General features: G+C 35.5%; 1 protein-coding gene across 12 annotated transcripts in view; it reads right to left on the reverse strand.

Annotated features, from left to right (window-relative positions):
* The window catches only part of CEP128 (centrosomal protein 128), a 576,359-nt gene that overhangs the window by 333,890 nt on the left and 226,350 nt on the right, over positions 1–16,119 (reverse strand). For all 12 annotated transcript variants that reach the window (XM_069092343.1, XM_069092342.1, XM_069092344.1 and 9 more), the window contains 2 exons: positions 10,048–10,224; positions 5,076–5,147 (listed from right to left, as the gene is read on the reverse strand). In XM_069092343.1, coding sequence (XP_068948444.1) covers positions 5,076–5,147; positions 10,048–10,224 — 249 coding nt within the window. The remainder of the gene's footprint in view (positions 1–5,075; positions 5,148–10,047; positions 10,225–16,119) is intronic.

The raw sequence follows: 16,119 nt of genomic DNA on the forward strand, positions 1-16,119 counted from the left end.
TAAGTCTAAGTAAATCTAAGTTAAATCTAAGTAAGCCTACCACTGTGGTAGGCAAAATTAACACTCTCAACCACACTTACCTCACCTTCCAGCTAGTTCAATAATACCATATCAAGTTAACCATTGTAAAGCTATAACCAATGTTATAACCAAACCTAGATGGACAGTTTGATGATTGTTAAGCCCCTGAAATGCCCTGCCAGGCCCTCCCACATGCTTACAACCCAATTTTTTGCAACAGGGTCAGCTAACCACAAACCTTCCAAGATATACCTAGCCTAACAACAAATTTCTGTCATGTTCTAGCCAACCAAAAACAGATGAAAACAAGCTTCTCAAGATTCTGTAGCTTTTCTGTTCCTCCTTTATGACTATAAAATTAAGCTCTGTTAATCTCCAGTTTGTTTTAGTTCTTAAGAGGCTTTTGCCCTCTTTATTGGTAATTGACACATTACTAATAAATTGATTTTGCATGGCATACAGACTCTCCTAATCCCTATCACAACACTCCTATCACCTCAGGATCAAATACAAAATCCTCTACTTGGTGTCAAAGTCATTCATAACTTAATCCCCTTCATCCTCTCCAATCTTCTTATACCTTCCTGCCTACCATGTACTCTTCAATTCGGTGACATTGGCATCTTTGTTATTCTATAAACAAGACACTTCATTTTTCAACCCCAGACATCTTCTCTGGCTATGCATCATGCCTTGAATGCTTTCCTTCCTCATCTCTTCCTTTCCTAACTTATCCTTTAAGTCACATCTAAAATTCTATCTTTTAAAGGAAGCCCTTCCCAACGCCTTTTAATTCTAGAACCTTCCCATAGTTGTTTTTCTTCCTTTTTGTTCGGTATATAGTCTTTTTGTACATAGTTGTTTGTTGTCTGACCCACTAGATTGTGAGCTCAAGGTCAGAAACTGTCTTTTACCCTTCTTTGTATTTCCACCATGTAAAACAATGCCTGCTACCTAGGTGGTGGTTAATAAATGCTTACTGACGGACTTACAATATTGTTTGCGATGAGATAATAACTTGACTGAGGAAACAGGAACTATAGGCATCAGACTGATTCATTTTCCTTTGTCCTCTTAACACTAATGGTCACTCTTCCCCCAGGTTAAAAATGGCAAATCAGAAGACATGTTGGTATTCCTAATTATTAGAAATGTGAGTAGTCTAAAGAAGATGTACACCTCTACTACAAACACCTAACAACTACAGAACTTTGCCTTATAGTCAAGGAATCCTACAACTTCTATCTTTTTAGAATTAGGGAAAAGGTAAGTAACAGCACCCATCCGAGGATAAATAGTCAGTCTGGTTGTGTGGATATGCCCACATACTGTTCTCATTTTCCTAGTCTAAATTTAACTCTGCTTCCTTGCGATCAATTTGGGCCTCTGAATGGGAAATAATCCTTCCTTCCCCATCTTTTTCATATACCTGTGAAGCCATCTTGGCAGACAGGCTAAACCAAGTTGAAGGCAACTGACAGGCCTCAAACCTATTGGTGACATGGGGGGATGTGTACCCTGAGCAACATGCTCCATAGTAGAATGGGCAGATGAAAACAATTTGTTCTAACAATCATGATGGTGCTGAAGTAGACACTCTTGAGTACTTATAGCTTGGTCAGATATTGAAGATGCCAAAGTTAACCACTGCATCCTGAGCCGTTACCCATGGTCTTGAATTTTGCCTTGCCACTGGACTTCAATGACTCAAGAAGAGAAGGTGAGGTTGACAAACTGGTGATATGCTGCCTCACTTAAATCCAATTCACAAGCGAGTCAAGACATTGATCCATGATGTCATGGATCTTTCTCAAAAACAAAGGATAAATAACAATATATACCTGTATATCCTGTCCATGCTTCTACCAATGCCATCTCACTCAACTTGCACATGTTAAAACCAAAACTTGGATGTACTTGGAAACCAGACTTTGCCCTCATTTTCCAGTTTGGCCTGACAAACAGGCTATATGGACTTCTTCAAAACTTGCAGCAACTCCTGGTCCTTTAATCTATACAAATTTGCTACTTTCCTCCTTCCACCACTAGTTACAATCTCCAAATAATATACTGTTCTGTCCATTGTATCTTATGGCCAAGTCTAGCTACTCCTGGTCTAACTTGTCCCATGGATACCCACAATTCAACACTGACACTAACTCCTTCCACTTTATCCAGCCTTATCACTAAAAGAAAGAATTCATTTGGCAGATTTATGAAAACAATTACTGAATAGCCTCAAAGGTCCTTCTAATACTACAGGATGTCAGTACTGACTCTCTGATGGTAAGTCTACTTCCCATACAGTTTTTGTCCTCTGATTTGAAATCTTATCTTTTATATTTATAGTGCTATTCATTTACAGTCAAAAGGAATTTAAAAATAACCTATCAATAACCTAAACCTATCTTTCTAACAAACATATTCAATTCTTCCGCAATCATCTGGTTAAGGTTTTCTTGCCTGTCGTGACCTTTTCATACTGTGGAAAGACAGTTTCATCTCATGCAGCATTGAAAATATTTTGATACCAGGATGTTCAATCCTATTAAAAGATATTAGATAAAAAACTGCTTACACAGTTCCCAAAATAAAGAGCCACATACTAATCATAGTCACCTCTTCTTAACATTTCAATAAATAATAGCAATGAAAGCTTTCTATTCCAAAAAGAGAAAGGTTATAACTCAAAACAAGTTATATGGTAAATGTGTTCATGTTACTGGAATCGGCCATTTGAGGACAATGGAGGAAAGGGTATTTTTATAATCACGAAGAACTCGTAAGAACTGTAGATTATTAAAATAACAAATTTTATACATGGATCTTTCAAGGATCTATAATTTCAGTGGTCTAGGTATGCCCTCTAATGAAAATCACTACTTCTATATACTTTGGTAGACTGTTTAATGAGTTGCTATGGCAAAAAAAAATTCTACCATCTGGTAAAAAAAAAAAAAACAACAACTCCCTCACTTGCAATTAGCGAGTCTACTATTCAAACAGTGGCCGACCCGTAGCTCAGACTTTTCCCAATATAGTAGGATATTTCAGAGCTCATACTCTGCCGGAATGTCTTTAAAGTGTACCAAGTACTTGACTTGGAACCAGAAAGACTCAGGCTCAAACCCCCTATCAGGAACTTCTAGCTGGGTGATCCTGGGCAATCACTTAAACTCTATTCCTCCATTTCCTTATCAATAAAATAGAGACGGTGACCTCTAACACTCCTTTGTTAGTGTTTGGTTGTCTCAATAGTGTCTGACTTTTCATGACTCCATATCCCTACCAACTCTAAAATCTATTATCTATGATCCTATGAACCCAAGGTCATTTCACATAAGGCAACTGCAGGGGCAGAATGAAGAAAAATCCTAAAAATGTCTTGTAAGTATTAAGGATAAATTTTTCTTAACTTTAAAACTGTTAGATAATAGATCACTATAATTAAGACTGAGAAACCTTAAGATATGAATTTAAAAGGTCTAAATTTCTGAGGGAAATAGTTAATATAGGATATAAACAATTTTATACAATTTTAATATATAATTAGTATATCCAAGAAAGATTTAGATCACCAGTGGGGAACCTGCAGTCTCAAGGCTACATGTGGCCCTCTAGGTCCTCATATGTAGCCCTTTGACTGAATCAAAACTTACAGAACAAATATCCTTAATAAAAGGATTTTTCCTGTTAAAACTGTTCTCAGTCAAAAGACTGCACCCAAGGACCTAGTAGGTCTTATGTGTCCTTGAGGCTGCAGGTTCCCCAACCCTGAATTAGATGATTTTTTGTTTGTTTGTTTTTGCTGTTGCCATTTTTGGAGGGGGAAAGGCAAGGCAATCAAGGTTAAGTGACTTGACCAAGGTCACACAGCTAGTAAGTATGTCAAGTGTCTGAGGCTGGATTTGAACTCAGGTCCTCCTGACTCCAGAGCCAGTGTGATGTTTTAATCAATACCAAAAAACATGAGGTAACAGGTGAATTGGGGCAAGAGTGCCTGCCTAATTTCAATTTGTGTGTGTGTGTGTGTTTGTGTATAAACATAAATGTAGACAAAAGAGTATGAGAAATACACCCTGTCATAAAGCTGGAATGCTGGAATACCTTTTCTTCCCTTTATGTATAACCTTGACATAATATAAGTTGATAGTTCAAAGGATTCCACCAAAGCCAAACATCATATAACCCCAAAACTATAATTTTAGTCCTTTGTTTACTTCCATTTGTATTTGCAGTCTACTAAATGAAAATCCAAAAGGCTTTGATTCTTAATTTTAAGACGTGATATGGGAAAAGCACAGTGGTTTAAGACAACATTCATACTCAGCTACTCCACACCTGAACTTACAACTAACCACAAATATTCAATATACAACAAAAGTTCTAGAAAGAAATAGCAAACTTAAAAATAATATAATGAACTTTTTTCTTTTTTAAAAAAATTGCTACCTTTTGTTTTTATATCACATTCATTTTCAAATATACTTTACTCTATCCAACCTTCCCTCATAACAAAGATTTGTGGTAGAGAAGTGGGAGTCTAATTTGTCATTTCATTGATACAGTGAATTCCCAATGAGATATTGCTTTTACCAACAGCGATTTGCAACTGTTGCACTACTTATCAACACAGAAGGCTTGTTGGGACACTGAAAGTTTAAGTGACTTGTTGAATCCCACAGTCAAAATGTGTCAAAAGCAAACTTGAAATTTCCCTGTCTCTAAGATGAGATACTCATCCATTGCCAAAATGTCTCTCCAATTTTTAAAAATATTTTTTAAAAGGTAAGCCAAAATCAATCCACATATCCAAAGCACCTGACAACATATACAACATTCTTTGGCCATGAGTCCCCATCTCTCCAACAAAGGAGAACAATACATCTTCTTTTATCTTCTTAAGGGCTAGAATCTTGTCAAAATAGCTAGAAAAAATGTGAGGTAATATAACAAAAATTATGACAAGATGGTATGCCCATGCTTTGAACATTTAAAGCACTGAAATATTATTAACTTTGGGATCTCAATCAATTTATTAAAACAGTAATTACCTTACTTTCTGCTAACCAACGGTGTGGATCATGGCATATGTCATGGTGTAAATCAGTTGTAGTAGAAACAGCCTAGAAGAGAAAAATAAAAGATTAGATGGTTCGTTCATTTTTCCCTTAAAAATAAACATTTAAATTAGAACCATCTTCAATATTCTTGAAAGACTTAGATTTTAGATTTCAGAACTTTTTTTTTAAGAAGAATTGAATTTAGGTCAGTTAATAACTTGATTCAAACAATTCCCATGCCATCTGTGGATACTATTACTCTCAAAGAGGAAAGAAAATCTAGTTGATAATCAGTTTTCATGTACTGTAGTTGCTACAGACCATAATACAAAACTGTAACCACTATAAAATCAGCTTTCACAAAGCACACTCCAAGGGTAGCATTACTAGAAGAGTATAAGGGGATTTTGTAAATGTTGATGAATCTACAGAAAAGGTGATTTTTATAGGAAAAGGAAAAATATTCCAGGCAAGAGTAATTACTAAATGAAATATTGTGTTTTTGGAAAGACTGCGATCCAGTTTGAAAAAAAATCAACAAAAACAAATATTTTATTTTGGTAATCTATATGTTGATTTCCATGATGTTTAAGATCTGTAGTAGGGACTGGTTTCTTTTAATCAGAAAGTCAAAGAAGGGCCCAGCCAAAGCTAAATAAGAAAGATAGAGAAGAAAAGGAAGGGGAGTGGAAGAAAATGTAGTTTGTTCAGTGTATTCACAATAAGAATTTAAGAACCAACTGAGAATTTCAGGCTATGAATAAAGAAGCAAATAAATAAGGACACTGTTAAAAACTATATGTTAAGTACCAGTATAAAATGAAAAAAATTTCATAAGCTAAGAAAATAGTCTTTGGCAATCTACATAGGAGAAAGATGGCATCAGAAACACAGGAGAAAATATACAAATGGAGTTAGAAATAAAGTATACCAATGTACACACTTTTGTTTTCTTTCTTTGGGTTCGAACTAGAGAATAACCAGCGTTCATATATAGAAAATTAAGCAAGGGGCAGCCAGGTGGCTCAGCGAGTAAGAGCACCGGCTCCAGTGTTGGGACGACCTGGAGATCAAATCCCGGGCTCAGACACTCAGCACCACACCCAGAAATAACTGGCCGTGTAACCTTGAGGAAGTTACTTAACCCCGATTGCTTAAAATAAAAAAAGAAAAAAGAAAAAAAAAGAAAATTAAGCAAATTGATCTGTTTCATCATGTAAATAAACTATAATAAATTATTTACAACTGAAGAGAATGAATGGCTGGTTTATCAGAGTATTTAGCTCTATTCCAATTAGGTGCTATTCAAAAACTGGTGACAACTCAGAGGGCAATACTAATGGAGTAACAAAGAAGAAATCAAGGTATGGTATTACTTGCCCTAAAATATAAACTACTTTCTAAGTGAATAAATCTCACACTTGTCACACTACATTCCATCTATACTATAGTTAATGTTACTCACTATACTTTGTTCCAATGATTTTGTTTTTTGGTAGAAACCATACAACATCAGCAAAAGATTTTCAAAAGCTTTGGTCACTCAAATATATTATTTGAGTCATTCCACTGATAAAGAAAGTTAATTCAGAAAATTATCTTTAGAGGAAACAATCTGGTTCACATAGAACTAGCTACAACTGTAGATTATTGTACTGCATTTACTACTTAATACTGCCATTTGTACTATGTCACATTGATATATTTTATCTTTCTCTGGAGTCCATAATAAACAGTTTCCCATTTCAGAGAAAATTCCCAAGTTTAGATTCCAAAATAAATTGCAAGTTTCAAGAGACTGCTGTTTGAGAAATAGAAATCAGTTAAGATCATAGTGAATACAATAACTAACAAATTCCAACAAATACCAAGACTAGAGCTTGCAAATTAATCAACTACTTAAGAAAAGCTAGTAACAGCCTCCAGTATTGAAGTTAGAAAAACAAACTATCCACACATGTGATTATTATTTTATGATTTTTATATAAATTCAACAGCTAATCAAGGCATTGCCATCAATAATAATACAGAATACAGGTTGGGTCTATAAGGAAATTAAGATATAGGGGCAAGTAGGTGACCCTGATCCTGGAGTCAGGAGGACCTGAACTCCAATCCAGCCTCAGACTTACTTTACAGTAGCTGTGTGACTTTGGGCAAGTCACTTAACCTCAACTGCTTTGCCTTCCCCCCTCCAAAAAAGACAAAAAAGAAATTAAGATATAGCCCTTAACAGTCAAGGATTTATATCTAATTGGGGGAACTGAACATGTATGGAAAATAACTGCCAATACAAAGTAGCATTTGGTGAATGAATCAGACAAGTAGAAAGAGAAGAGCATACTAAGACAGGATACAAAACTCATCTATTTACATGTGATTTTTGCGTTATCTTTAAATATGTTTTAGCCCACAAGAATTATAAATCTTTAATTCAGAGACAGGTCTAATTGTTTTATAATGATAGTTGCTTATTGTTATATGTGCTCTGAGGTTTTCAAATACTAGGTACATTTAGCAAAGTGGAATAAATAACCAATATGGAGAGCTAGAGACAGAAAAAATGGAAGAAACAAGATGGACATTACCCATAATTGCTCTCTACTCATTTGTTTTTCATCTATCCCACATTACAGTGACTTTCTCTTTAATATATAAAATGACTGATGATTTCAACAATTCCTAAATCAACTACAAAGGATTACTAAAGTGAAAGAAGTCATTCCTTTTCCCTAAGGACTCCATGTGATCCTTCCCCCACACTACATCACTCCAGGCTGGAAAAACAAAGGATCAATTATACTTAGTGTTCCTTTAATAATCTGGAGCAACAGCTAATTGGGGGTACTTTTTTTTTTCAAGTTTACAAGAAACATGCTATAAAAAATGATTGATGAAATGGGCTAATTAATAATAAAAAAAATGCTGCAGACATTTTGTTGTTGTTTGTCTAGGTTCCCATTCTTTCTAATTTACATTCAACAATAACTTAGAGATGCCTTTGACCACAGGAGTCAAGAAACTACAATCATTTCTGGAAACAAGTAAACTTAAGGCAGTTTTGGAATATGGTAAAATATTTCACACTTTATCATGAAATATTTAGATAAATTGCTTTTAGCCAGTTCTTCACTTCCCAAATCAATTTTTCTCTATACCTTGCCTTCAATTCAGAGCAGCGAGAAGAACACAACCACTGACCCAATGGCTTTTAGTTCTTATCCAAGATTTTATAATCTTTGCCAATATGTTCTAGGTTCTTTCTAATAGTATCATTTATGCAATCAATTGTGACACGTCTTAGTAGGTTTGCTGTTATATGTATATTACCGTGCGACATTAGAAAAGTCACTTAACCTTCTTTGGAGTATGTTTTTCTCACTATAAAGTGAATTGGACTAAAAGGTCTCTAAAGTTCAGTAGTTCTCGACAGGAAGTCTCCAAAATCACAATTATGTTTCTCTTCTTCAGATGACGCTTTCTGGGTAATGTCTTCACTGATGGCTTCTGAAGCTCTAATTTGGAAATCTGGGGAGGATAAGAAGCTGCTCCCTCCTCAAGGCATTAAATCCCCTCCCCATGAGGGAGGACATTCTTTTTGTTCCAAATATTCAGCTATGCTTTTCTTCCTATTTCTCTGCTATGTGACATTTTTCCAGTCTGTTGAACTTGGGACGAAAAGAAATTGGTACAAATCCTGGTTCTGCCACTTACTATCTGAGTGATCTAAAGCAAGTCACTTATTTCTTCGGAATCTGTTTTCTCATACATAAAATGAAAAGCTTATACTAGAAAGCCTGAGGTCTCTTCCAACCCTAGAGCTCTGATCCTGTGTTTACAAATGACTTGATGGCTTGTGATTATGAATAAGTTAAAGGTATCTTAGAAATATTTAGTGCATTGCAAATCTTAAAATTCCAATACTTAAACAAGGATGGCATTATTGATACATGATAGTAATTAAAATCGGTATTTTTAGGATAACAGATGTCTCAAATAAAGATAATTATAATAAGCCTAACAGTTATCTGACCTGAATTAACATACATTAACTTACAAGGAAAATTACTTCCCAAGGGAGAATGGGACTCTACTTTTACAAACAAAATACTGATTTCTTTTAAAAAGAAAAAAAAAACTTTTTTTTAATAAAGCATGTTAAATTATTTCTGCACAAGCTAAATTATCTTCCATTGAAGAAAAATTTTATTCATATTTCCCCTAAACCATTTATTCTTATGGAAGGAAAAAATTGGGAGGAAGGAGGAAGACAAGAAAGAAAAGGAAAAATAAAAGATGATAAAAGTTAAATAAAAGTGTATTGTATTCAGTTCAGGGCACATTTCATTTTATTTTACTTCTTTTTTTTTTTTTTTGGCTTTTTGGAGGGGGGGAGGTAGGGCAATTGGGGTTAAGTGATTTGCCCAAGGTCACACAGCTATTTGTGTGTGTGTGTTATGTCTGAGGCTAGATTTGAACTCAGGTACTCCTGACTCCAGGGCCAATGCTCTATTCATTAAGCCACGCCCCCCCAGGGCACATTTTAGAAAAAAATATATATGGTTACCTATAACCACTCACAGAATTACAGAGTCAGGATCAGAACTCAAGTTTCTTGAGTCCCAACGAAAGTTCTCTCTGTTGGCCTGCACTACTATCACCACTGAAGGAGAGAGGAATCATTATTCTTTTTATAGTAAAGTATTGGTAACTAAGTGGCATAATAAAAAATCTCCTCTTAACAACTCAGACAGTAAGAAATGGTATATTTCATGACCATACAAAAATATATCTTATCTAATTTTTTTTTTAATTAAGGGCTCCTGGTTTGGTTTCCCTCATAAATTGTCTACAAAAAAAAAAACTGTACTGATATGCAACAATGCATATAAATCCCAGTAAAATCACTCATCAAGAAATAAGGACAAAAGCTAAGGCACACACAATAAGAAATTATAATTACTTTGAATTTATCCAAAGAGTCCCTAGAGAAGATTTCACAAGCTGCATCAATTTCCCTTCCTAACATGTCAAAAATGGATTCCTGTTCTGTCTCCATAGAAAGCAGTTGGTCCTTGAGCTGCAGTCTGTTTTCTTCCATTCTCCTTAAATGTTCTTTATCATTGCTTAGCTGTTTTTCCTAAAGAAGAAAAGAAGCAAAAATAAAAGTTAGTTATTAAATGAAGGCAAAAACCACTTGTGAACTAGTATGAAATCCAAAGATGGGATGGGGGGAAATCACTGTTCTCATTACCACACCAAAATAAATATTCTATCTATTCATTATTTGAAGAAAAGTTTATTCAGAGTTCAACACTAGAACAGCTTGCAATTGATGAGCTGAGTATCTGGCAAGGTAGAAATGTGGTAATTATTTTTACCAAGGGAAGTCTGGGGGAAAGAGAATGGCTGAAAGGAAATTCTGTACCATATTAAAATCACATTTCCATTAATGGATCAGAGCAAAAGTCGATACCACAAAACTGGCTTTAAATTCATGAAAAAAAAATCTCTAAAACCTTGGAGACTAGGCAAAATAGACAAAGAGGGAAACAAATATCCTAAATGAGCTTGTATATTTAGCTCCAAACTCTCCAGGAAAAAAAATAAATTATCATCTTTATCTCATCAAAGCTGTGCAAAACAGAAAAGTTCAATTAAATTCTCAAATACGGAAACCCTCTAAGAGTTTTAGATCATGGAAATGTGATAGAACCAAGATGGTAATATAAATTCAGAAAGATATCTTAAGGAAAGACGTTCCCATGGAGTAGTTATAGGACATTTTGAACTCATAGGCTTTTGGGCTTGTCTTTTTATTTCCAGAGCTTCGCACTGTGCCTTGCACATAGTAAATGCTTAACAACTATTTTATCTCTATGTATCTATCTCAACATATAAGAACTCATCTTTTCCCCCAAACCACCCCTCCTCCAAATCTCTCTATTTTTGGTGTAGGCAGTTACCTAAGGATTACAAACAGAGCTACCTGGATTCTTAACTCTCATTAAGCCTACATATCCAATCAGTTGCCAAATCTTGTCATTTCTACCTCTATCACAGTTCTTACATCCATCCCCTTATCTCTACTCACAAAGGCATTCAGGCCTCAAAAGCCTATTTGGTCCCCCTGCCTCAAGTTTCTTTCCATACCAATCAATCCTCTATATAGCCATCAAAGCGATTTTCCTAAAGCACAATTATCATGCCCTTCTCCAATAAACTCCAGCAGCTCCCCATTACTTTTAGGATCATTATATAAATGACTCTGTCTGGCATTAAAAAGTCTTCACAACCTGGTGCTATCCTGCCTTGCCAGTCTTATGAATTTCCCAACTTACATTTACTCCAACAGTCCAAAAACAAAAAATTAAACAAAACTAGGCTTCTTGCTGTCCAATACCCTATCTCCTTGCTTTTACACTGACTACAGCCAACTTCCACCATATGCCTATAAAGTACTTCTCACCTCAACTTCTTTCAAGACTTCACTCAAATATCCCCTTCTTCTTCATGAGACCCTTCCTGATACTGTACAAAGAGAGAATACTTTACACATTACATACTATACTATACAGTATACTTTCCCAGCCAAAGTTACCTTGGATTGTGTTTTACGTTTTGAACATACCTAGATACACACTGCCTGTCCTGTTAAAATGTTAACTCACTGAAGGAAGGGACTGTTGTGCTTTTGTCTTTATACCCCCAGTGCCTAACACAGTGTCTGGCTATAGAGAAGGTGTTAAAAAAAAAAAAGGTTTATTGAATGATTCACTTATATGGAGGCTGGGGGGTGGAGAGGAAAGGATAAAAGAAACTAAACATTAGGTGTACCACCCAAATTGAGTTAGGATGATAGACACTATGTATTCAAAGAGGTGATGGGGAATAAGGAAAGTATTTCAGTGACAGGGAAGAGTTTATGTAAAAGTACAGTGGTGGGAGATGGAATGTTGTAGACAGCAAGGAGGCTGAACTAGTGGAGTGTAGAGAACATAAGGGAAGTAAAAACTCATCTCAACCCACTATATTTAGTCCAAGATCATGTTGCCTTTCCATATTTATTTAATGTTAATCAAAAAAGCACTTTAAGTGACTACTATATGTACAATGCTGAAGGCAGGATGAAGTCAGAGTGTATACGACATTAAATGGCAAAAATTGGAATTTGTAGTTAACACTTAGAGGCAACACACAACCACCAATGATTGTCAAGCTGGTGAATGACATGGTCAAACCTGTATGTTCAGATTTTTGGCAGCTGTGTGGAGGATGGACTGGAGAGGGAGGAGTACAACTGGGGAGACCAATCAGAAAGCTACTGTGGACTTTTAGATTAAGTGGCCCACAAGATGAAGTCCTAAACACTTTCACAGCCTAACAATTCTGCACAGCAGAAATAACTGGCAGAAAAGAAAAATTTGAATCCATAGTGGTAAATGTTACCAAAGAAACAAAAGAAAGAATAAAAGATGAAATTAGTAAACACAGTAGAAAACACAGGAATAGTGTTCAAGAAATAAAGCAATTTTAGATTTTTCCAGGATCTAGTAGTATCCTAAGAAATCTAACAAGGCAAGAACCCAATGAACTAAGAGCTGATAAACCTAATGTCTAATGCCCAACATACTTAGCACCTATGCTTTGGCGAGGCTGGAACAAATTTCAATTCTGCCTCCCTCCCTGAGCTCTAGATCAGCTAATTTATTTCAGATATCAATGAAAAAATATTGCAAGACATAAGAAGAAACTGAACTAATATATGAGAAGGCAGCGGATAATATGAATCCCAAAAGAGCATGAAACCACAGCAAAATGTTCCTAACTGTTTTAAAAGAAAAATAAGAATTGTGACAACAGAATGTTTACCCTGCACAGCATAATTGTAACACACATAATTGGCAAAAATACATAACACACATAATTGGCAGAAAAGAAAAATCTGAATCCATACTGGCAAATCTTACCAAAGAAACAAAAAGAGAGAATAAAAGATAAAAGTAGTAAACACAGTAGTAAAAAGAGAGTAAATGCCCAGAAATAAAAGGTAATATGAAAGAAGAGAAGCAAAAAGCAACAACATTAACTGGAAAAATGAAATACATTCAAGAAAAACATATGATCTTGTAGAGAGGATTGTATGAACAACTTAAGGGATACAGGTTTGCCAGGACATGACAAGACAAAAACTTGAATACCATAATCCATGAAATATTATAAAACAGTCCAGAACTTCTGAACACAGGGAAAAATGTGCCAATTTATGATTTGGTGGATCAGCAGGAGTGAGAGGAGGGACTATGTTGCAAATACCAAGACTCATGTTGATCAAATTTAACAATTCCAAAGACAAATTTCAAAGTAACTAAGGGAAAGACCTTCAAACATGAGGGGGTAAAAACATCAAGAAGATAAGATTATTCTGCATCCACTATAAACTACAAGAGGAAAAGCAATTATGTTCCAAAGTACAAGGGAGCTCAAGATATAACCCAAGATAATGTACCTTGCAAACTTGAGCCTAACCATTCATGAAAAAGGTAGACCTTCAATAAAATGGTCTTTTGAAGAATTTCTACAATGAAAACTGGAACTGAACAGGTTCTTTTGAACACCACATACAACAAAAATATTTTAAAAAGGTAAATACAGAGACCAGACAATGAAAACAAAAGTACCCCCAGAAAATAGAAGGAAAAAAATTTAAGCTATTACAATAGTTCAGGAAAAAATGGTAAGACACTCTACTCTGTTGGTGGCCGTGTGAGTGGTGAGAAAGGATAAATGAAAAGGATGAAGAAATGCTAAGAAAGTAGAATAAACAAGACTTGGTAGCAGCAGAACAGTAGGTCCTACACTAATGAATTTTATTTTTATTTTTGCTAAGCTCTAAGCAATATCTAGGTTCAACTGAATTTGTAAGTCTATTTGTCTTCATGTGAACATCAAAACAGAGAGCTACCATCATGGATGAAACCCTGAAATCAAAATTAAGATGTGTCCTGACTCAACTATTTTTTGAGTCCAGTAGACAATGTATTGAATCTATTAAATACCAGTATTCTTAACTTGATCAACATTTATCAATGATCCACAAGAAGAGATGATCAGATAACAGCAAAGTCCCAGCTCAGTCGAGGCAGCAGCAACCTGGCCACAGAGCTATTTTGTTGATTCTATATACATACATATTTGGTCTAAAGGAGAGACAAATTAGGCTTTCCTCCAATAGGGAAAAGAAATTGTAACAACAGCCTAGGAATGATGATCTATGTGTCTTTAAACTCTAAATCTGTGAGCCTCTGATTTCTATCAGACAAGCAGACCAAAAACAGAGGCAGGCACAAGGAGAGTGGGCAAGAGCATGGTTCAGGAAACCAAAAGATTCAGCTGCAAAGCTGGTGGGAAACTGGGGAAAGCAGAGTAACAATGACAGAAATGAACTGCCATCTGGCAGGGCTATGTTTTGACCTGCCAGAACTTCATGGCGATTACAATCCTCTCAGCATCACTACCTGTCACAAACAGTAATCACGTTTTGGCTTGGAAGGGCGGCTGCCTGTTAAAAATGGTCTACTATTATGGATTCTGACAACAGAACGGCCTTTGGCCCTACAAGACAGCACATACTCCAAGCCTTCATATCTAACTAAAAGCCAAATACAATAATCATTTCAAGAACTGTTTAGGTGCTAGGGTCAAAACATTGATTATATTGCCAACCAACTACTGTTATTTTGAGTTATTCTTTAACTAAGATCCAACTCCAATTATATTCTTCTTCCAACTACCAAATACTTTTCAATTTTGATGAAATACTTGAACTGATTCATATTTAGATTTTACTACTGTGGCATTTTTAGACTTGTTCATTTCTAAATTTCTTCATTCAAGTAGCACTTACCAAACATACATTGCATTTACACAACAGATCAGCATTTTCAGAATATTGTAACAAATGAGATAGTGCCCAATGTCCAAAGAAACTGACTGCTCCACTAGATAAGTCAAAGAAATAATAAAATTTCCAAAATGTCTGCCCAGAAGCCTTAGATGGAACACAGGTAGAAGGATTTATTATTAAGAATAATAAAACTAGCACAGCTAGGAGGTACGGTGAATAGAGCACCGGCCCTGAAGTCAGGAGAACCTGAGTTCAAATCTGACCTCAGAAACTTAAACCTACTAGTTGTGTGACTTTGGGCAAGTCTCTTAACCCCAAATACCCTGACCTTCCCCCTCCAAAAAAAAAAAAGAGACAAAAAGAATAATAAAACTTACATTAATACAGTGCTTTATGGTTAACATAACACTACTGACAACAACTTTGTGAAGTAGAATCATATGATTATCCTTATTTTAAAGATTAGGAATCTGAAGCTCAGAGTGGTTAAATTACTTACCTAGGGTCAAACACCTAGTATTGAAAATCAAAATTCAAACCTATGTCTTCTATTCTGAGTCCAGGGCTCTGCAGTTATATTCCATAATATTACTGACATTGTCATTGTTGTTATTGTAGTTGTTGCTGTTGAGTAGATTTCAGTCATGGCTGACGCTTCATGATCCCTTCTGGGATTTTCTTGGCAAAGATACGAGAGTGGTTTGTCATTTCCTTCTCCAGCTTATTTTCCAGATGAGGAAACTGAAGCAAATAAGGTTAAGTGACTTGCCCAGGGTCACACAGCTAGTAGATGTTTGAGTTCATATTTGAACTTGGGTCTTCTTGACTCCAGGCCTGGTGTTCTATCTACTACCTACCTGACAAAATTATTCAGTCATTTTTTTTTCAGTCATGTCTGACTCTTTGTGATCCCATTTGGGTTTTCTTAGCAAAGATACTAGAATAGTTTATCATTTCCTTCTCCAGCTCATCTCACAGATGGTTATTTTACAGGGTCAAATAACTTTCCCAGGGTCACACAATTAGGAAGTGTCTGAAGCTGGATTTGAACTCAGGAAAATGAGTCTTCCTGACTGCAGACTCAGCACTCTATCCACAAAGCCACCTAGCTGCTCTGATACTTAAATG

The sequence above is a fragment of the Petaurus breviceps genome, unplaced genomic scaffold, assembly GCF_028583685.1.
Source record: "Petaurus breviceps papuanus isolate PSGF00001 unplaced genomic scaffold, PetGlider_PUasm1.0 189, whole genome shotgun sequence".
NCBI classification, from domain to species: Eukaryota; Metazoa; Chordata; class Mammalia; order Diprotodontia; family Petauridae; genus Petaurus; species Petaurus breviceps.